The following is a 21,704-nucleotide window of genomic DNA, read 5'->3' on the forward strand; positions in this document are numbered from 1 at the left end:
AAAGTACAAAAACTAGCAAAAGTGCCTTTATTAGAGCCCCATGCGTACAGTTTCACATGCACACCTAATCTGTTATTCTGATCACTCTATGCTCCATTATTTAGCGTGTGACCATATAGTAGAAACCAAGGGAATTATCTGTTGATCCCAATCAAGTTGCAATCCTATTCTGACTAGGGGCCAGACTGACGGAGAGCGCTTTTCCTCTTTGAAGGCAGATACCAGTAAGACAGGTGCCCTGCAGACCAAAAAGAGAAATACCAGAGATTCCAATGATCTTAAACACTCTGCTTTTCCATAACGCCATAGCCCTGTAAACACCAGGACACAGTACATGGTGCTACAGCATGTACCACCTATTAGTGCTTGTCTTCAACCAGTGGATGCCAGTTCTCAATCTAAAATTCGGGCACTAAAAAGTGTTTGGTGTTCTGATTTAGATGGCCAACAATGTTGGCAGTCTAATACTACTTACACAGGTGGCACTTAGTGACAAGCACACGTATGCATTTGGAAGTAGAAGTCAAAGGCATATTTGCTGGCCAAAATAGCTAAATGACAGGACTAAAAATAAAAGCACACAAAGCAACTATTTTATTTCTTCTGTACCTCAGTGTAGCGTTCTTAACACACATAAGACTCAGCATGGCAAACAAAGGTTTTCGTTTTCTTCCTTACGATCCTGTGTCATTAACAAGGCTTAATTTTGCTCATCAGCTCAGTAAATAAGTCAAGATTAAACCAAAATGCAAAGTTCTGAGGATGTATCTAATCGTCAAAAGTCAAAAATAATTTTTCTTTAACTTTATCTAAACTTTCTCAACAAAATGTTGCCAACACTCACTGTAAGTGGGGAGAAACGTTCATTCTGATGACAGTATTTAAAATGTCAGTGTCTCAAGACTTAACACCTTCCTTTGAAGAAATGTAAGCAATTTTGACATGAGGACATGGACTGATAAAGAAAACCAAATACAAACCACAAATTACACATATCTAGCTCCTGGAATAAAAAAGCCTCTTTAATTTAGTATTTTCCCAAAGGCAGGATGCTCAATTCCCCTTTTCACAGCACTTCACCATTATTCACTTTGTATGAAAAGCAATTTGAAGCAGAGCCAAGGCAGACACCAAAGCGTAGCTTTCTCTCAATTCCTCATCACTTGATTGTCTGGTTTACCTCCAGAAATCTCTCTACACAATCTAGTCTCAAGAAAACAAACTCCTTTTTTAATGCTGCTTCACATATGTAACTCTTAAGGGTTTTCGACAGCCCCAACCTGTGCACGGGCTATCAACACTAATTTTGCTACAAAAACACATGCATTCAGAACAACAAAACTTCCAGAGTTGTGTGCCATCATTTGCTAAAGATGCTCTATGACTTTACTCAGTTTTTTTCTTTAAAATAGATGTTTGTAATATATGCATGTAAGATTGCACATCTATAACAGCATCATCAAAAAGAAATGTTACGTTGCATCCCTTCGCTTAACGGGAACGCACAAAAAAAACCCACCCAAAATACCAGTCAGTGAAGGAAAACGGCCAAGTCATGAAGTGCACTAAAAGCAAGTATTGCAATTGAAGCAAAGTCATTACCCCATTTAAGAATTTCTTATACACTACTGAACAGCACAGCAAGTTGCAGCTCAGAGTAAAGTTGTAACTGCCTACCCTTCTAAAGTTTAAGACTTACCAGTCAAGGAAAGAAGATACTACAGGCTCATTTCTTACCTCTTAAACTCTATTGTGAAACAATGCAAGATGCAGAAGGTTGTGAAACTAATCTGGGACATTGAACAACCTACATCGGCTGCACAGCATTTCATCAGCCCTCAAAACTCACATGATCTTATGAAATCAGAGACAAGAGTTGGTATTTTTCAAGTTCACCTACTACCTAACATAGGATCAGTTGTCCCTTCTTGTCACCCAAAATGAGATTTTGGTTTTTAGCCTTAGCTCTGTTAAATTTTTACATCAACCTCTAACGTCAGATGTTTTTTTCTATCAAGCTGCTATGGTTACCCATCTGAAATTTACAAAGGATTCTTGCTGTTTCTGCAGCCTTCGACTCAAGGCCTGTTCTCCAGAATCGCTGTACTATTTAGAGGCTTATACACAAATGTCTTTAACTATAAGTCAACACAACCACCCTTCCAAATAAGGTTAGCCCTACATGCTTTCCCCTATCACTTATCCAATTTAACTATTGCTAATTCATTTTCTCCTGTTGATCAATGATGACTATCAGTCACCTTTCACATCCCGCAGGTATGAGTTCCCCATTCTGCTGCTCTTCCTGAACAGCATCCTGCTCCTATACCTGAAGTTCATCATCTTCCAACTTGCCTCTCCTCTTTCTGTCCAATTCACCAGCTTCTAACACCACCTCGGTACAAGGGATTCAGAATTCCTATTTGTCCTCTAGCCAGCCTCGTGCCACCAGCTGCTCCTCGCAGCTCTGCCACCCACTTACTGGGGGTTACCATTTGCTTCCTACAGCTTTGATGCCAACCAGGATGGCCCCATCATACACCCTGATCCTCAAGCTACAGCTGCATGTTCTCTTTACCTCATTTGCTTTCTCCGTCTTCAGTTCCTACAGTTGGGAGTACAAATACACATAAGCAGCGTGAGCTCAAAGGGTAGAGTTCTTTAGAGCAAAGACAATCTTAATTTGATACTTTTTTTTCTTTTTGGACCCAATGTACATTCATACTGCTGTACAAACAGCAAATAAAAATGACTAGAATGACCAAATTCCAGCAGCTTTACGGAAACAAAGCCGTCAACTGTAGTAGGGGGAAAAATAATGTTTAACCACAGGAAGTTCACTATTTATCTCTCATTCTACAAACATCCTCTGCTAGGGTCTCCAAACAACTTTCACTATAGCATACTTGGTCATTTATTTTTCATGTCAATGTTTAAAGCCCAATGCTAGATTCAGAGAGCTTGAAGCAATCTGACATCCAATGCCAAGAGTAGCTTTAATGCAGCCTATTTACAGACAAAACCTCTCACAAAAGACCACAAAAGGTAAATGGCAGTTATTAATAAAAAAACATGCATTTCTACTGACTTGACATCTTACTTTGGAAGGTCATTTAGAATAGCTACCTTCTTTTTCCTTGTCTCAGCAGCTGTAAAAGCTTAGTAGGCTACGTGCAGTCAGAACTCCTCCTTGAAGGCCTCATAATGCACAGACTAAAAGAACTAGCTCTTCAAACCCCAGTGACAGCTAAACCCTGGCACGGCTAACCAGATTTCTTCTTCCCCAGATAGCTACAATTCCTACAACTTCTAGAAAAATCACACTAAAACCAGCTAACACAGGTAAGTCCCTTTGAAAACGGATCAGCCGAGTCCTCAACTGAAAGCATGCATGATTCTGCTTTTCCATCTTCAAGAAAGGTAAAGTAAGACTAAAAGTAGTGCAGTTACAGGTCATCAGTATGAGCGAGGAAATAAAAAACACAATGAAATGAGACTAAAAGAGTTCATGTTGCTTAGCCTAGAAATTTAGAAGACATCAGATCAACCAGCTTAACTGCTTCAACTGGAAAGCTACTCTTGAGGACAAGAAATCCACTTCTAACTTGAACTTGTATGTTTGGAACAGCAATGTTTAACAGTTACCTGTAAAGGCAGAAAACCGGTCAACCCAGCACCGCCGCAAATGACCCATGGCCTGGGCAGTCCATCCTGAGCTGCCACAGCACAGCTACAGGCCCCACAGGTCACAGTGCCTCATCAGAACACGGGGCGACGCACAACACATGGAAATCTGAGGATAAAAGACTCTGCAGACACCTCGCGCAGGAAAAATTACAGCATGTTTTCAGTTTGCTGAAACAAGATAGACTGTTTTATCAAGAAAGAGTAAGCTCTGCTCCTCTCTAGAGTGTTTGCAATTCTTACGTATCGCAAATTACCATAGACATATTATGGTATATGGCAAGAGCAAATGTGTGCAAAATCAAAAAGATTTTAAAACGTATTTCCAAATCTGCTTTTTTTTTTTTTTAGCAAAATGATTTCACAACTATAGTGGATACTGGGCATCAAGAATTATAGAATCCTACCAAAAAAAACAGATATGTAAAATAATGTTTTTAAAGTTAGTTTATAGTCAAAGGGAGCTAAGCAATTCTGCCAGGAAGGCTCCGTATGTCATCAGATTACATGTGACCAATATGCAATTTTGTTCTTGTAGGGGTTTTTCTTGTAAAACAGTGTCTGTGTCAAAGCTATAACAAATGTTATTTTGTTTGGAAAAGAGATGCCGCGTTAAGGCCAAAATGAAGCATTCTCCTTAGCGTGTTTACAGAGGCAATGACACACACTTTCTGACCCTTTTCCTATTTCAGCGTCCATCTCCTCTTAACGCCTACTACTTTTCAGATGCTGGAGTAAATCAGTTCACAAAGAATCATACACCTGCTTCCTAGCAGGGACCAAGAAAGCTCGGGGTTTTTTTCAGCAAGAGCTGGACCCCAGCAAGACCAGCGCCGAGAGGCAGCAGCCCATGGACGATTGCCACACCAGCAGAGCCCTCAGCTCTTTCTGTCAGCGCTACCTCTTTGCATGACAAATAAAAACAATTCCACACGACAAAGCCCCTTTTGTCTGCAAAACTGCCGTGTACCGAACCTCAGTTATTTAAGTAAGGGGAGGGAAAAAAAGGAAAAAAAAAAAAAAAAGAGAAGGAGAGGCAAAGTTTGTTAATAAACGAAGGTTTACAAACGCCACAGCCAAAGTCTTCAGGGGCTGATAACTTGGTTGGCTGCGCCTCAAAATAAGGAAAGCCATTAACTCATACCAACAGATGGCCTGATACAGCATTGGCCTTGAAAGAAAAAAAAAAAAAAAAAACACCACAAAAATACAGTGACGTTTTTAGTCCTCCCTTCAAGAACATACTGAATGCAAACGCTCCTTGGAATCAGAACGTTAAAAAAAAAAATTAAAAAAAACCCCAAGCACCCAACAAAAAGCAAGAGAAGAAGCTGCTCTTCCCAGCCAAGCTTTGCTGCCCGCCCTTGGGCACAGACCCGGCAGCTTCGGGGTTTTTTTTCTGCCTTTCCCCGGCCCTTCAGGCCGCCCTCCACAAGGAGGCCGCGACCGCCGCCCCCAGCAGACCCCCCGCCGGCCCCCGGCACACCACCCCCGGGCCGGGGCAACCGTTCCGCAGTCCTTTGGGCACTAGAGGGGGTCGGTACCGTTGGCGGGGCCCTTCCGGCTTTCCTCGCACCTCGACCCCCTTTGAGGCCCGGCTCAACCGAGGAGGAGGAGGAGGAGGAGGAGCGGCCGCCCGGGGCTGCCGCTGACAGCTGCCGCCCGCCGGGGCTCCGACAGCGCGGCCCCCTTCTCCCTCCCCGCCGCCGCCCCGCTCACCGCCGCGCTGGGCGCTGTGCCCCGCCGGCAGCCCGTTGTCGTAGGGCTCCCACGTCTTCTGCAGCGGGTTCTGCGTGAGCTCCCGCGCCGGCGAGGCCGCCGCCGCCATCCTCGCCCGCCTCCCGGCTCCCACTGCAGTGGCGGCGGGCGGGGCGGCACCGCCTCTCAGCCGCACCGCCCCCCTGAGGCGAGGCCGGGCGCGGGAAGCGGCAAAGCCCCGCGGCCCCTCTCCCCACACCAAGGGAACCGGCCTGTCGCCGCACCGATCCGGCCCCTCACGGCGTTCCCCGCCTCTGTTCCTGCTCCGCAGCGGGAGGAGCGAGGCCCGGGGCGGCACCCCGGCTCCCTGAGGGGAGAGGCTCTGTCCCCGCGCCCCCCCCCCTCCCAGCGGGGCTGAGGCGGCGTCGCGCAGTGTGTTTTCCACACGGGGTCTTCACAGGGAACCGAGCGGGGCTGTCGCCGGCCCCGGGCGGTCACCGGCCCCGGTGGGAGGGAGGAAGGGGCCGGGGAGCGGGGCTGGGCCTGCAGGCGACAACCAGGAGGGGTCCCCGGGCGCGCAGCCGGTGGCGGCAGCCGCTGCAGAGCCCACCTCAGGGGGGGCCGTTTCTTAACGCCCTTAAAAATAGGGCGCCCAGGGAGCGGCGCAACATGTTTTAAGGGGTCGTGGACCGCACGATATGTTTTTCCAGTTAAGCTCTTGGTTTGGCCCAAAGGCTAAATTAATGTCGGTGCAGAAAATCACACGTAAGCAACCGGTTTCTAGCATCTTCGGCTACCGAAAAAGGCCGTTGGTACCTCAGACGGACTGGACCCCGCGCGGCAGCAAGAGCGGTGGTGTGGCCAAACGCAACATCCAGCTCGGTCACATTTCCACATCACCTTTACAACTGGGAGAACCCCAGGTTGTTAACCGGGCAAAGCCCTAAAAAAAAGCTCAATATTTCACTGTTACGCACATCTCTATGTATTTCACAGAAGATAAATGCAACATGCTAAAAATGCGGTAGTAAAGCGCAATATGCATTTTCATTATCACTCTCAGATACTTGGACATTATGACACTGGCCTAAATACAAATGAAAGTCAGTACATTATATATAATATACTAGTCAGACTCTCAGCATCCCAGGATAATCTTATTTTTTTTTCTATTCCATTGCGAGCTCAAACGCAGCTTTCCAAACAACAGAAAATAAATCAATTCTCAGAGACATTTGGTGAGATACCCCGGCGGGAGAGTTAGCTCTGTTTTTCCAAAACTATGTTTGCTTGCCCTGCCCTTCCCTCTTTTCAAAGTGGATTTCCTTCTGTTCAGGACTGCTTACAGTTTTCAACTGCGGGCGCCTGCACTATATCTTCACCCCAGCATTCTTTTTTTTCCTGATTTTGAGTCGATAGCCACAGCGGGGAGAGGTTATAGGAGTTACAGAGGTCAGAAAACTAGGAGCAGAGAGAGGGAGCTTTTGAACACTTAAAAGCTTCTTGGTTTCTCCTGTTAAGCACATATTTACTTCCAACAGTTGCCAAAAGAGCTGTGAGTGGGAACAGTTTAATCTGCGTTCCAGGTTAACCCTGGAAGGCTGTCCCCTGGGTGACCAACGGATGGCTGACTTCAAGGGTAGTGTCCAGCACCAGTACATACCCACCTCGCCCTCCCGACCGCATGCCACCACCAAGATCCTCCAGCTTTCCTCACAGTAAAGCCAGGCAAGTCCACAACAGATGCAATATTCACAGAAACAAGAGATTAACAAGAATTCTGACTTAAAAAACACACTTCTCAGGGGTTTTTTTACATACATTAAGTAGAAGACCTACAAAATCCTTCCAGTCTCGAGAAACAAAGTTTGTACCTCCTTTCTGTAAATCCACATGCTGCACAAGAACTGAAACTCTGCTCACATGCCAGTTGAAAACAGCGACCCGATGTTGTTGATACAAGAATAGCATTTTTCACGTGTCTGCAGGGCTAATTACCTTTCTAAGTCTTGTCCCCCAAGCACGAGGCACACCATGAGTGAACTCTCTTCTTGCTCAGGCAGATGTAAACCAGTGGCACCTGTGCAAAACTGAAGTAAGGATTCATCCAGGTGTTTGTAATGGCATTAGAGGTGTGCATGGACACCTGCTAGCCTTTCTTTTTGTGAAGTAAAGATTTCAGCTTGATTGACAACAAACTTATGTTGTTGATCAAACTTATTTAAGGGTTAGGATTTGTGGGTTTGGGTTGGTTTTTGTTTATAACCTCAGTGCAGTAATGGGCTATTTGACTGAGGACACAGAGAAAGCGAATACAGAAACACTGTGCCACTCCCGAGGTCTTCAAGGGCACTACATTCAATTCCTAGAAAAAGACAGAACAAATAAACTTTGCTCATTAAATTCCCAATAAATGATAGAGATCACCACCTGCACCATCACGTTGTCATCAACTGCTGTCCTAATACAAAGGCTTGGGAAGCAGAGCCGGTTCCTGCAGGTGAAGTGCTGGAGACTCGGCTGTGCTTGCTACTACAGGGAAACCATGAATAAGCCTTTACTCCTCAGAAGGCTTTTACGCACAGCTTCCACTCTCAGGGCCGTGCTGAGCGGAAAGCTTACCTGGAAAAGCACCTCTTGGCACAGACAAAACGTGGAGAGGGAAAGGCAGTCTTGGAAAATGAACTGCTGTGCAGAAACAGAATGTGCTTGAGCCAAGTAACAGAGTTATGCTTATTCTTTTCAAACAACTGACAAGACAGGAAACTTATGGTTTAATGCATACAGCAAGGGGTAATTATTTCTGAGGTAGGGAGAAATAAAAGAGACCGAACAAAGGCTTCTGCTTGATCATACAGAAACCCTACTTTGTAAATAAGCTGTACCATATGGTAACCATATAAGTTCCATGATACACGCAAGTCACTTTCACATATCTCCTTTCCCTAGTAAAGATATCACTTTATAGTCTGACAGCCTATAAAACACCCATCAGCCATGCAACACCTCTGCCTCCTGTCTTCCCACCATGGCTCCGGCAGCACCAGCTCACTATTTGGAATAAGAAAAGACAACTTTCCAGTCCTGCGGGTACCCACGCTCTTGCCACACCGAGCACAGCAGGTACAGCTCACAAAAAAAAAAAACCAACAACAAAACAGTTCACAAACACCTTCTGCAGCACAGGAGATTCAACAGGGATGTGTACAGAGGGGTACAGAGACGCAGCCAGAGGTCACAGTGCCCGGTTTCTGCGAGCAGGGTGGCTGCAGAGGGGTCCCCACGCTGGGCCAGATCAAGCACGGGAGATGTTTCGGCACCACACTTGCAGCCCTGACCAGACGGCTACAACATCCCGACCCTGCTCTCCCAGCAAAGCACGAAGAAGCTTTTTCTGGGAAGTTCCTGAAATACAGACCACAACTTCCAAGACGAAAAGCTGCTAAAGCACAAATTTCCCATTCCCCCCTTCATTGACCCCCGGTGTTTACGCAAGCCGTTTGTGACGCCAGCCGTGCTTTCCAAGAGAGGGAAGCGTCCCGCACTGTTACCCTGTGTACAAAATGCGACACAAACCGGAGATTTCTACGCAAATCGTCGGTTCCTCCCCTCCCTTCGCCCGCCACCGGGCGCCGCCGAAGCCCTCCCTTGCCGGGGGCGCCTCCCCCGCCCCGGCTCGGCGGGACACCGCGGCTGCCGCCCGCGCCCGCCAGGGGGCGCCCTGGCACCGCCCGCGGCCACTCCGGGGGCGCCCCCTGGCGGGCAGCCGCAGGCATAGGCACCCGGCACCGCGCTCCGCGCCGCCCCCCGAGGCGGCACCGCCCGGGGCGGGGGGACACGGACCGCAGAGCCGGTGTCCGCAGGGCAGCAGATGGGAGATGGAAGGTCGTTTAAGCACGGCAGCAACTGGCCTGTACCCAGACTGTTCCCCTGGAAAAATTAAGTTACTCTTCCATCTGAGAGACGCGCAACTAAACGCTGTGCCAGAGGAGAGCGGAGCTCCGTGGAACGCTGGTAGTAAAACACACCGGCTCCTGGGTTTTAAGCACCCAAGGCAGACTCAGAGGTTACACAAAGCTACAGTGAAGAAAAGTCTATCCACTAATCCCGAGTTATTTTCTCAACTAAATGAAAAAAAAAAAAACCAACATAAACTACTGGCGGGGGGGAAGTCCACAGAACTAAATATCCCAATTTCTTTCTGGATATTAAACACCAACAAATTATATTTCATCATTGACCTAATACTTCCCTTTCTCTAAAGCAATTCTCTTTCCAGAATGTCATAAGGTAAATTTTTTATCCCTGCATTATCAGCTATCTACTTGTCACTTTGAGAAAATGAATAGTATCTGACCTCTACACACACAACAGGCAATAAATAGCTGGGAAAAAAACCTAAATCCAGGTTTTCTCTGTCGCAACTGGCAGGTTACTGTTCTAGCTAGAAGTAAGCAGCAGGAATTAGTTTAAATGAACCCATCTTAAAATAAACCTCTACATTTCCTACAATGGTGAGAGGAGGAGACAGAGTCCTTATCCCTCCTCTCAGAAGGCATACGGAGATGGTTGCATGCCTCCCCAGCTTACAACTCTAAAAGACTTCAGCCGCCTAGCAGAACACCAGCATAGTTTCAGCACAGTTTAAGGAGGCACAGAGAAACACAGGGTTTGCAAAGATCATTAAGTATGAATGTTATTCAAGAAATACAGACGCACATCAGCACTGTCTTCAGCCACACGCGTATCTTATGTACCCAGCTTCGACACCCAACCAACGCTCCCCGCTCCCACGTGGACGAGATGGCTCTGACCAGCTACCTGGCAGCCTGCTATGCTGCATCACAGCATTCGTATAAAGCATACACGATAATTCCTATTGAAGTTATAATTGATTTTCTCTTTTAACGTAAAAAAAAAAAAAAAAAAAAAAAAAAAAAGATGTCAAGTATACCTTCAGCAGGCTCGTGGCAGTCCTTCATTGGCCAAAATCTGTGCAGCTGGAAGCATCACCTGAGGACAGCCGCCGACAGCTATCTAATATACAAGGCAGCTATGACACTGCGAGCCAATTAGAAGAGACGGTGACCAAACGCACAACTATGCTTCACTCTTTTAGTTCACAAGTAACAGCACTCCAACATTTCAAAACTGGATTTCAGGTGGAATGGGAAAAAATTCTCCCCACACACCTTATAGGCTGTAGTGCTGATTTTTTTGTTTTGACCAGGCATTGTTACGGTGCTCTTGCATGGTGGAAAGCTGCAGCTTCTGGATAATGACAGCACCCAAATTTGCAACTGTACTGAGTTCCCACTACAATGACCAAAACTACTGTAGAACAGATGGGACGTTGGCCTGTTTGATCACATCTCTTATTACATTAGCACCTCAACGGGGGACAGACTGCTCCCTCCCCCAGGTAATTCTCATAATCCTGAAGTACAGATCAAGCCCAGCAGGTTTTTCCTCACTGTGGAAGAGGAGCCCTTAACAACCTGCCTAAAACACAGTGCCTGTCTGCTAGGTATGTTGTCACCTTTGTAAAGCAAGTACTAACTCAACTTTGCTCTTCAATTGCCAAGGAAACCTAGCGATAAGGAAGGTGCACTAGCAACCGAAAAGGTAGCTCTCTCCTTCCCAGGCTGTTCCTATCTCCTGGATGATGACAGACGATGCCTTGGGAACAGTCATCCTGCAGAATGGATGCCTCACGAGTTAAAAAACTTCCCACAGAGAATAGAGTAAGTTCCTTCCCATTAAGAGCTTAGCAAGCACAATGAGCAATAAGGGAAGAGAGATGTAATACTATATTAGCAAAATGACACGCATTGATTCATACCTTCTCAGTTCAGTCTCTCGGGACTTTTTGTTACGTCAACTTGTTAACTGATGATTTCCCATCTCCTCAAGACTGCCTACGGTTTTATCCTCAACCAAAAGTACCATCCTTTTTGTTTTCCCACTCAGTCTAATATCCCAGGAGTCAACCAAACAAAAATGACAAATAGCCCACTAAGTCCCCAAAAATTTCAAGCATCCCTCATGACGAGTTCAGCAGGTTCCCCATACCATCTTCACACCTCCCTCCATTTAGGACTTGCTTCCAAACCAACTGAAATCACGAGGACCATGTGATACATGGCCCTAGCACTTACTCCATTTCTTCTGAGCAACAAATAAGTTTATTACTGGCACCATCCACTCCATATCCTATTTCCTATCACTGCCTAAAGGGAAAAAGTTCTTGTTGTCTTGAAGTACACTGCTACCTCAAAGACAAGCAAAGTCATTGAGGATTCAGAAGAACTAAGAAAGAATCTGCCCTCAGCAATACACACCTTTAGAAGTTATTTTATGAGAGTTCATTTTACTACTAGACTTCCTGGCTACAGATCAATCTATCAAAGGGATTCAGAAAAAGAAACCCCACCCATACATAATCATGCTTTATATAAGAACAAGCTACTACTAAGAACAAGAGATCTCTTCAGTGCTAATTGGGGAATAGATTTAAACAACATCCAAGATCCCACAAAGACAAAGATGTATAAATACAGATACTAGAGAGATTCCTTAAGCTGAAACAAAATAATATTCCTAAGCATAGATAAGGAAAATAACTCATCCAAACAGAAGATGTTGGTACAAAGTAAATCAGTGAGAAAACAAGTTCCCATCTATTCGGACAATCATCAACACATCTGATACAGGGGAAGATCTGACAAGGTTCAGGCACCCCGGAGCCTCACACGACACTTTGGCTGGAGAGAGGGCTAATTCCCACACTAATTTGCATTCATTGTATTTTCTTCATCGTCTGCTGAAACATCATGAGAGTTATTCATCGTGCATGCAAAACAATGATGTCTCCCTTACAGCAGTGTTTATGCGTGGCTCGATTCCAGCACAGTTATGTGTTTTCAAAACCATGATGACCTAATGATCAGGAAACAAACACAAGCTATACAAGGGAGTTTATTGTAAGGATTGCACCAATAAAGTCTTGGATAGCTTTCTACAGAACCCGCACATTGTATGCATATAAAACCTATCAGACAATCTGAGATTACTTGGGGAGATACAGGTTATCAGCAGATAGTCACCTCACCAACACGTAGTTTGCATGAGAATCCCTAAGCATAAACTGAGATTCACACAGACAGTATTATCAACTAAAAAAAAAAAAAAAAAAATACACCTTGCTACACCTCACTCTGTTCTTTTATTAACTTTATGTGAACCATTCTTGAAAGCATGGCCATTCAGAGTACTTTTGTTATTTCTAAATACATAAACATGTTAGTTTAGATGTTTATCATATTTCAGAAGAAATAATCGCTCTGTTTAAAACGTGGGAGAAGCCTAACGTCTGGAGATAAACGCTATCAATGAGATGCCACTGTCCTCATGCAAGGAAGTTTCCTGTGTTAAGTCCAACATGAGGCATAGGCTGGTCTGTATTAACTGTATTCTTTAAATCTGAAGGATAAATCACTAATTCTTTACACCTCCGGTCCAAGCAGCCACCTCCCGCCTTCACCTCGGAGAACGCTGAAATAATTTCCTTGAAAAATAGGCCAGATCCTCAAGTGGTGCTTCCAGGTGTTGCTTAAGACTATTTCCATCGTCACAACATTAAGCAACATTTTAAATCTTCCTCTTATGACACAACATAAAGGAAAGATGACAGCCACTATTCATGTTTTCTGAGCGCAACCCAGTGTTAAAAAACCCTTTGTAGGTTACTGTATACCAGGGACTTCAAACTATTCATATGAGGGGGTGTGTGCTTCTAAGAAGTGCAGAAAGAGGACATTAAAATACATGGCACTTGCACAAATTGCCTATTTACATTCACGGGTCTTGAGGTTAACTGAAAATACTGAGTTTCCAAGACAGTAAAGTCTACCGAGGACCGTCGTTCCTACACATTGCTCTGGTCGTATCCGATGTTACTACAGCAACAGCACGTAGAGCCTTGCACAACCTCTGGCTGGGTGTACCCTGATACACTCTCCTCTTCCTTGGAAGTGCAATACAGCGGCGATTCCACTCACCCACCGCTGCATCAGCTAGCTGGAACCCATGACGGAATCCAGGAAATCCAAGGCTCGATAAATTTGTAATATTTCAAAGGAAAGCAAAACATACTTGCACCCACTAGGATGTTTGTGCCTCTTGAACCTGCATAAAAGCAATCTCTACCGAGCAGTCTGAAAGCGTCTCTATCACCTTAAAACTCTCTGTTCCTTTCCAGTCAAATAAGCATATTAGAAAAACCTTCCCAATTCCAAGTTTGGGTTTGCTGTTGCGAGTAAAAGTATAGTTAAGAGGAGCACAAGGAAAGGATTAGCAATTTTAAATAAAAGACAACACTTCTCCAGGCTGAAATGTTGATGAATTAGGCTCACTTACAGCTAGTTTTATATTATATTTTAACATTTATCATGTGTATGTATCCTTTGTCCTTTCATTCAGCAAGGATGCCATGAACTTCACTTGTTTCTAACAGCTAGATCTGGGCCACTAAATGTAAAAAACAGCAAAACAAGAGCAGCTGCCTTCTCAGCGTTAAGTATTTTAGTTCCACTCTATCTTTAAAACCAAGCGCTATCAACTGACTCCAGAAGTAGAATTTCTCAGGACAGCCACTTTAAAGTAAAACCTCTGTAAAACCTTATTACATGCATTAGGTAAGTCGTCTGATGAGGTAGAAAAGGAGAAATGGACTGACAATAAAGTGTACGCAGCATTTGCATGTCATCCAAATGCATGAAGTAAAATAAATGAATTTTAAAAATCACGCAGGCTTTGGGTTGAAGCCACCTATCAGGTGGCCCCGTTTTAAAAGACAAGAGATAAAGAGACCATAGGAAGCACCATTAGGGGTTTGGGGCTTGACATATTGAACAACTACTGATGGGGAAATCAAAGAGAAAAAGGCGAGGAGGAAGGCAGCCGCTGGACCGGGTGACAAACCGTCAGGGGTGTAGAGTGCATCTGTGAGTCACCAGCACATAATAGAAGCTGAAGCCATGTGAACGCCTGAAATAGGGCACGGGGAGACAAGAGCAAGGCAAGGTCAAATTGTGGGAGGAGGAGGAAACGCTGGACGGGGAGGGGAAAGAGAGTATCGTGAAAGAAAAAACAACAATTTGTTAGAATAAGCAGAGAGGTCACGGAGAACAACAATAAAACAGCAGCCTTCAAAGGTCTCAGTGACATAAATAAACAGACAGAAGCACCCAAAAATGGACTGAGCCCAGCAGGGGCTGAGGGGGAGGTTCTACAGCCTCACATCATAAGATGGACTAGGCTTGGCCGAGAGATAGAGCAGAGCAAATGGGGAGACCGGAGTTAAAGGTCCAACAGAGTATAGTACTCCAGCATATATTACCGTATGGGATAAGTAGGTCATTAAGGAAAAAGCCCATGGCAACGGAAGCAAGAGCAAACGAGTTAATGGGGCAGTGATTGGACCCACAGTCCTCTACACGCACCTACAGTTATACTTGGTTTCATGCGTGTCCTGTAGGCGATGGAGATGGGAAAGTGGCTTTCTGAAAGTAAAGAATAAATCCCCCAGGAAAGCCAGCATGGAAAACTGACACTGACAGGAGGAGGAAAAAAACCTCACAGCATATGTGACGCCAGCTGCCTCTGGAAATATTCTTAAGCGTTATGAAAAAGGAGCGTATTTATTCAATAAAACTACAAGCAAACTAGAGCAAAGCTTCTCAGAAGCTATTGATAATTGAACAAAAGCAAAATTAATCTTAATTTGGCAAACTGCAATGCTGTCATGTAGTCTAAAACCTAGCACGGAAGGGGGAAAAAAAATACAGGCCAGACATACGGAGATCCAAATTACTGGTGAATCTCTGCCTTCATAGCCTCCAGGGCAGATTTCTCATTTTCTGCGTATTTTGCAAGTACAGCTAGATGGCTTATCAGCTTCCTGAGAATAACAGGATCAATATGTAGATGAGGAAGCTTAATAAGGATAATAAAATTACAACAGCCAAAATAATCTAATTTATGGAGTGCAGATAGGCTAAACAACAGAAATGCTACAAGTAAAAGCTCTTGCAAGGGGAAATATTTACCAAGTTAGAGTCGCCAACATCATATTAGTAAAGACACCTTTTATTTAAAAAAAAAATACTCCCCCTGAATTCTCTTTATATTCCTTAAAATAACTTTGTTTCAGCACAAGTGTCCCTAGAGAAAAGAAGTTATAAAAAATTATTCAGGTGTGCAGAAGGCCATACTCCATCACACAGAGCGTATGTGAGAGCCTTTGCCACCAGAATGTGTAAATACACTTTCAAACACTTAAATTGAAATATAAACTGAAAGCAAAACATATACAGGATGTAAAGATGAAAAACAAACAAACAAAAAAAGAACAAAAGCAAATCAGCACACCAGCCCTCACACTCGCCACCTCCAGTGAAATACCAGCTGTCCAGGCTTGGTGGCTCCGGCCACCGCATGGTGTATTGGTCTGTGTCCTCCTCAGGTCTCCCCCTCGCCACCAAGGACATCTGAAGCCATTGACTGATTTCACCCCTATTTGACACAGGACAGAAGTCTCAAACATTGGTCTCCTGTATTTTAGTGAAAACCAGCTACCAAGAGAGAAGAGCTGCCTTGCTGGCGCTCCCACGACACAAAGTGCTTCAACCTGTCCCATCAGACACAAGATTGACACCGGATGAGCCCAAGTCCTTGGAACTGACCCAACCTGGGGCAGGAAAAGCAACTGCAACCCCAAGACCTAAATCCATGGGAGACATCTGTCGTGATTTAACAACAACATCTCTTTCAGAACTGCTCAAATTTTAAGCTCCTGTATTCTAATCCCCAAACAAAGCGATTCTCAGAAAAATAAAATAAAAAAAAATTTTAAAAGCAGCTATAAAAATCTCCTACAAACAAGGGGTAATGACTTTGGCTGTAACAGGAGTGTCTGTTTCCTCCATGGCAAGGGCTGCCTTGCCATTTTCTGCCCCTCCTCCTCCACCCCATCAGCCTGCCTCTCACAAGCCGTCTGAAATTTTTTAATTGCAAGAGGTCACGAACCCCTGAAATCTTCCCATTGTTTTGGGGAAACCAGTTTCACACTGGTAACAGAAAAACTACAAAGCTCTTCTATTTCTCCCCTCCTCAATGCAGAAGGTAAACATTGCAGTTCCACGCTTAAGAATATCCATAGGGTTCCCATGAAGAATGAATGTTGCTTGTATTAACCGACAACATCTCTTAGATTTCCAGGGATCATAAAAGAAAACTTAAAAAGAACACAAAGCCAATCTTAAATCCAGGTATTATTGTGGCAGTGATAATTGTCAGAAGCAGTTTCAGATACATCAAAACAACTCGTTCGTTGTGCGCCTTGATTAGTTTTTGTCAAAAGGGCTGCATAGTGTCATATGGAGGCTTTTAACTATAAATAAATCACTACAAATATTTTGTCCCTTGCATCATTTGATTTAAACTACCCACTGGCAAACTGTATATAATCCGGTCACGAGGATTTCTTGCTGCTTAAGGAGATCTCCCCGCTTATGCACCTAAAACACGTGCAGGAACCCATCAAGCCTCCGCAGTTTCAACGCAAACCAACCAAACCGACAAAATACATCTCTGTCTGCAGATGAGGAAACCATTCACCGGTGAATCCACTTCAAAAGACGCAACATCACAAGTGGCTTTTCCGAGCCAGGCAGAAACAGCGCGCCGAAATCACTTCTAGGTATCGCCAAAGAGCGACGAACCAACCCCATCGCGGACGGCGGCGGTTGTACCTCCAGTTTAGAAGCGAGCAGCTGGCGGGGAGCCTGCATGGCGCAGCTCTCCCGCCAGCCCAGCGATCCCCGCTGGCAAGGCACGACACGCATGCGGCCAGCTGCCAGACCGCAACACCGACAAAGACTTGACGCTACGCAGAAAGAAAAAGAAAACTCACATTCGGAAAAATAATTATTTGGGCACGAGTTAGGCAGTCAACTTTAGAGCAAAAAAGGGAAATAAGAACTTAAACCCCATTCTCATTTACCCTTTCCTACTTGCGCATGGCCTGTAAACAAGATAGTGATGTACCAAATCATCTGGAAACTCATGCCACACAGTCATTTCAGATATCTATGTAACCAGTCGCCATGAAATTATACCAACACACACAAATGTAAAGCTGTAACAAGCACATTATTTCCACAAGGGCACTCATGACAAATCCCTCCCATTTTATTAATAAAACATTACAAAACATTGCTTTTATCCATCACGTGGATAAAAGTCAGTTGCAATTAGGAGACTCATCGTTTGCATTCAGGACCTACCATGCCAGCTACACACTGAAAGACTTCAGGACTAATTCTGGTGCATCGCTTTAGATCCTGAAGTGTTGCAGATGCCAAGAGCCCCCCAGTTTACCACCCTCCCCTCAAATGAGAGGTGAGTTTGCCATAATCAAAACGCAACCTCAAAGGCACTTACAACTGCACTGCATGGGTAAGTTTAACACATTTCACACAAAAGCCACAAATACTGCTTCTCTTTGCCTGGACACGAATTCACAGCCCCACCACGTTACAGTGATTTCACTGAAAACAGCCACATTGCACCCAGCACCACCCGGGAGCTACAAGGTCAGTGCTTCACCTGGTAATACATTAAGTACATCTGGAGATTAGCATTCGTAATTAGCATGCAATTACAATATTTAGGGCCAGGTTTTGGCAGGCACCCAAGAACAAGCCTGGTTATTAGCCAATCTGGCCCCACGTGGTATCTTGTCGGAGTCAGCCGGACCAGCGCTCCCCCCTCAAACCACCCCTCTGCACAACCAAATTGTACCCGAAATAAATCCACCACCTCAGAAAATAACCACCTGTGTGAAGCAGCGTGGGACTCCTTCCCATATGACCCGCTCTGAGCGCCCGATAAAAATCGAGTAAAACCAGGAATCAACTTAAATGACTTCATTTTAGCCGTTGGAGAGCCCAACTAGGCAGACTAGTGAGTTTGGAGTTCATTACTCTCTTTTACTCCCTTATATGATTTAATTACTTAACCTCTTACGCTGTCAGAGACCGCAAGCCAAGTGCTATGTCTGTGACAAAAGGTTAACAGACTAATTATTTGACTTAAAATGGGGAAAAAAAGGCTTCTAGGGAAAACCAGAGCAGACGCAAGGAAACCAGCACTGCTCAGACCCATGGTTGGTAGTTTCTCAGTTGTATTTTGAGAATTTTTAGCCTTTCTACTACATTTGCCTTATGAGTCTTCCCAAGAACCTGCCCCACCCAGGGTGTGGGGACACAAGCTTACATATATTCAGTAAATTAAAAAAAAACAAACGAACAAACAAACAATCCACGACAAAAAAATAAAATCCACACAGAGTGAGAAGGTGAGAGTACTCCACCAAGTCATTTCCTTCAGAAGAAAGCTGAAATGCTCCCCAAATGTATGATGTTTTCCAACATTTAAAGTCTAATGTTTACATTCATCTCACAGAAAAATCTGTGGACATTACGTGCACAGTTTAAGCCCCAAGGAAACCATGCAACTTCAGTGAGCAATTTAGAACACATCCATAGTGCTTCGTCAGCAATTAGATATCACCCGCAAGTTGGATTTACCAAATCTCTTACTCATAAGAGCAGAAGGAACATTGATGCAATCAAATTGAGAAAAATACTGGTGTAACCAGGCTGATTTTTTTAAATTAGATGGATGATGCATAAAAAAAAAAATAAAGTGCGAAAAGCACTTAATTCAACAACATCCTACTACGGGTGAGGGTTATATTTATTACTGAGTACTTTTTCCATAACAAAATGTTGCATTTCAAAGTAGACCCTTCCTTCAAACGACCTCAAAAAAGTTCTGAAACAAAATCCTCCCTGAAATGCCCTCAGCTTTGGGTCCTCGTCCTGCATAACTATCCCTACACGAATGCTCTCATTAGATGATGCGCTGATTTAAAAGGACCGGGACCTTATGTAAATGGACGTTATTGCTTTTAATTGCAGCCATAATTATGGGAGTGCCTCACAAGTGAGTAAGGCCGCATTAAGCAAACTTACTGGAAACTTCACAAACTGCTCTGCAACATATTGGACGAGCACCAGGAGTCCCACAAACAGTATTTATTCAGTCCCATCTTCAGCTCTCTGCAGAGCACTGCAAAATCAATGGACCCTATAAGGGATGGCACTACAAAATCAATTGACCCTATATGGGATTGCTCCGAGTCATACTTGGTTTAGTATGCTTTTGCCTCATGTTAGCTAGTTTCTCTACAGCACTTAGCAATATAAAATGTTTAATTCAGAATTAATGTTTTTAAAGATTTAAAAATCTTGAAGAGTCTTCAAGTTCCTTCAACTGTAACGTGTTTCTTTTTTTCCTCCACACACTCTGAGGAGCCACACGAGCACAACGGGACCCGCTACAGAGTCACCACTGAACCAGGCTACAAGGTGTTGAGAATGAGGAGTGAGAGCAATATCCATTTCGGCAGCTACCCTGGCACAGCCAACAAATCACTGCTCATTGAAGACACCGGCACATGACCCAAAGAACAATGAAGGGTTTTCAGTTTACCCACGGGTAAGTGGTGGCCCATCACCGCATTTCAACAGCTGAATTGGGGTCACCCCCCTCTTAGTTCAGGTGGTTTGGAAACCACCAACCTTACTAAAATCCATTCCCATGCCCTGGGTTGGAGTCGGGCATGGACAAAGTAGGCAGCTGCCTACTATAATGCCGGCAGAAGCAAAGCAATGGCTGTAAACAAGAGCAATCTTCTGAGTCATCAGGCAGGAGCCATGGCCGCTCTACACCCAGTGACACCCAAATTTTCTACGGCACCAGGCAGCTCAGTGCCAGGCCAGGGCTCTCTGGTCCCGTTAACAGACCTGTGTTACACCACCACCCTGCTTCTGCCTCCGTCTCCGCTTCCCCGACCTGCCCCATGGCTGCAGGAGAGCCCGGGAAGGCGCCAGGTTTGTCTTCCAGCCTATGTAATACAGTTTTCCTAGAAAGGAGGGAAAACGCCCAAACATAACCAGGACTGAGCCTATGTTTAAAAGTTTTTGGTGCACTTGCGTCAGAGCTATCATCCCGCATTACACAAAGTGCCTAACGAACACGCCAGACCCCTCAGTCCTCAGGGAGAGTCAGCCCTTTCCGAGGAAGGGCTCCAGCGAGCCAGCAGCCAAATCTCACAGGGCAAGATAAAAAAGATGCAGATTACATGTTTTTATGGTGTTGCCATTAGGAATAGGAAAGAACAACTAACCGGCTGGGTCAGCATTTGCCAAAACACTGATTTTACAGCCTTCCTCGGCCAATGGAAAGCATCAACACTCAGAGAAGCGTGATGTAAATACCTTACACCTTCCCACAGACAGTTAAAAAAAAATAATCCCTCACAGCAAAGCAATTTCCAAAAATAACTCTGAAAGCAAACAGCCGCTGGTACGCTACGATTCCCTCTTTCCATGCCGACATCTCCCAAACCTTCTGCCGCATTGGGCTGTCCCCCCACGAAGCTGTGATTCCCTGCATCCCACCCCCCGAACCTTTGAGACGCCGGTCACCCTTACTCCTATGGTGGAGCTAGAAGGGAAAACGCAGACCGGGGCGTCCAAGAAAACACCACCTTCCTCCCTCCAGCTTTGCCCCGACACGCGTGGGACTCTCCGGGGGTGGGCTGCCCTATGGGCACCCCCATGGGAAGGGGAGAAGCCCCCCCCGTGGGCGCCCCCGGGGGAAGGGGAGAAGCCCTCCCCGGGGGAAAGGGAGAAGCCCCCCCGTGGGCACCCAGCCGAGCAGCCCCGCTCCGGGCGGGGAGGCCGCGGGAGGCCCCGGCGGTCGGGGCTCCTACCTCGGCAGCGCCGGCCCTGCGGGCAGCCGGGGCGGCGGCGGCGGCAGCCCCACATCTGCGGCGGCGCCTCCTCGGCTCCGGCAGAGGACAGCCCGGTCCGGCCCAGCCTGGTCCGGTCCGGCGGTGCGCGGTCCGTGGCGGAGGGTCCTGGCAGCCGCGGAGCCCCGCGGAGCTGCCCGCGGGTGTGCGCGCCCCGCGCGGGGCGGAGCGGCGGAGACCGGCCCCGGGCAGCCCCCGCCCCGCCGGGCAGCGCCGCTCCCTACCGGTCGGCCCTGCCGGTGGCGGGATGGATGGATGGATGGATGGATGGGGACTCACCCCGCACCGCAGCTCGCCCGGTCCCGTCCCTCAGCGGGCACCAGCTGCCCCCGGGGGGTGATGCCGGCGCGGGCCCTGCCGCCCCCCCCCTCCGGTACCG

The 21,704-nt window shown here is 45.9% G+C and overlaps 1 protein-coding gene across 3 annotated transcripts in view; it reads right to left on the reverse strand.

The window, feature by feature from the left end:
- Nucleotides 1–21,444, reverse strand: part of LOC309675325 (6-phosphofructo-2-kinase/fructose-2,6-bisphosphatase 4) — a 53,155-nt gene extending 31,711 nt beyond the window's left edge. For 2 of the 3 annotated variants that reach the window (XM_082487614.1, XM_082487615.1), the window contains exon 1: nucleotides 5,404–5,526. In XM_082487614.1, coding sequence (XP_082343740.1) covers nucleotides 5,404–5,512 — 109 coding nt within the window. In that variant the 5' untranslated portion in view covers nucleotides 5,513–5,526. Of the gene's footprint in view, nucleotides 1–5,403; nucleotides 5,527–21,286 lie in introns of those variants that run through there. The other variant, XM_082487616.1, reaches the window with a different exon arrangement.
- Nucleotides 21,445–21,704: the final 260 nt, after the last annotated feature.

Source organism: Vanellus vanellus (genome assembly GCF_965231255.1).
Source record: "Vanellus vanellus genome assembly, chromosome: 9".
Lineage (NCBI taxonomy): Eukaryota > Metazoa > Chordata > Aves > Charadriiformes > Charadriidae > Vanellus > Vanellus vanellus.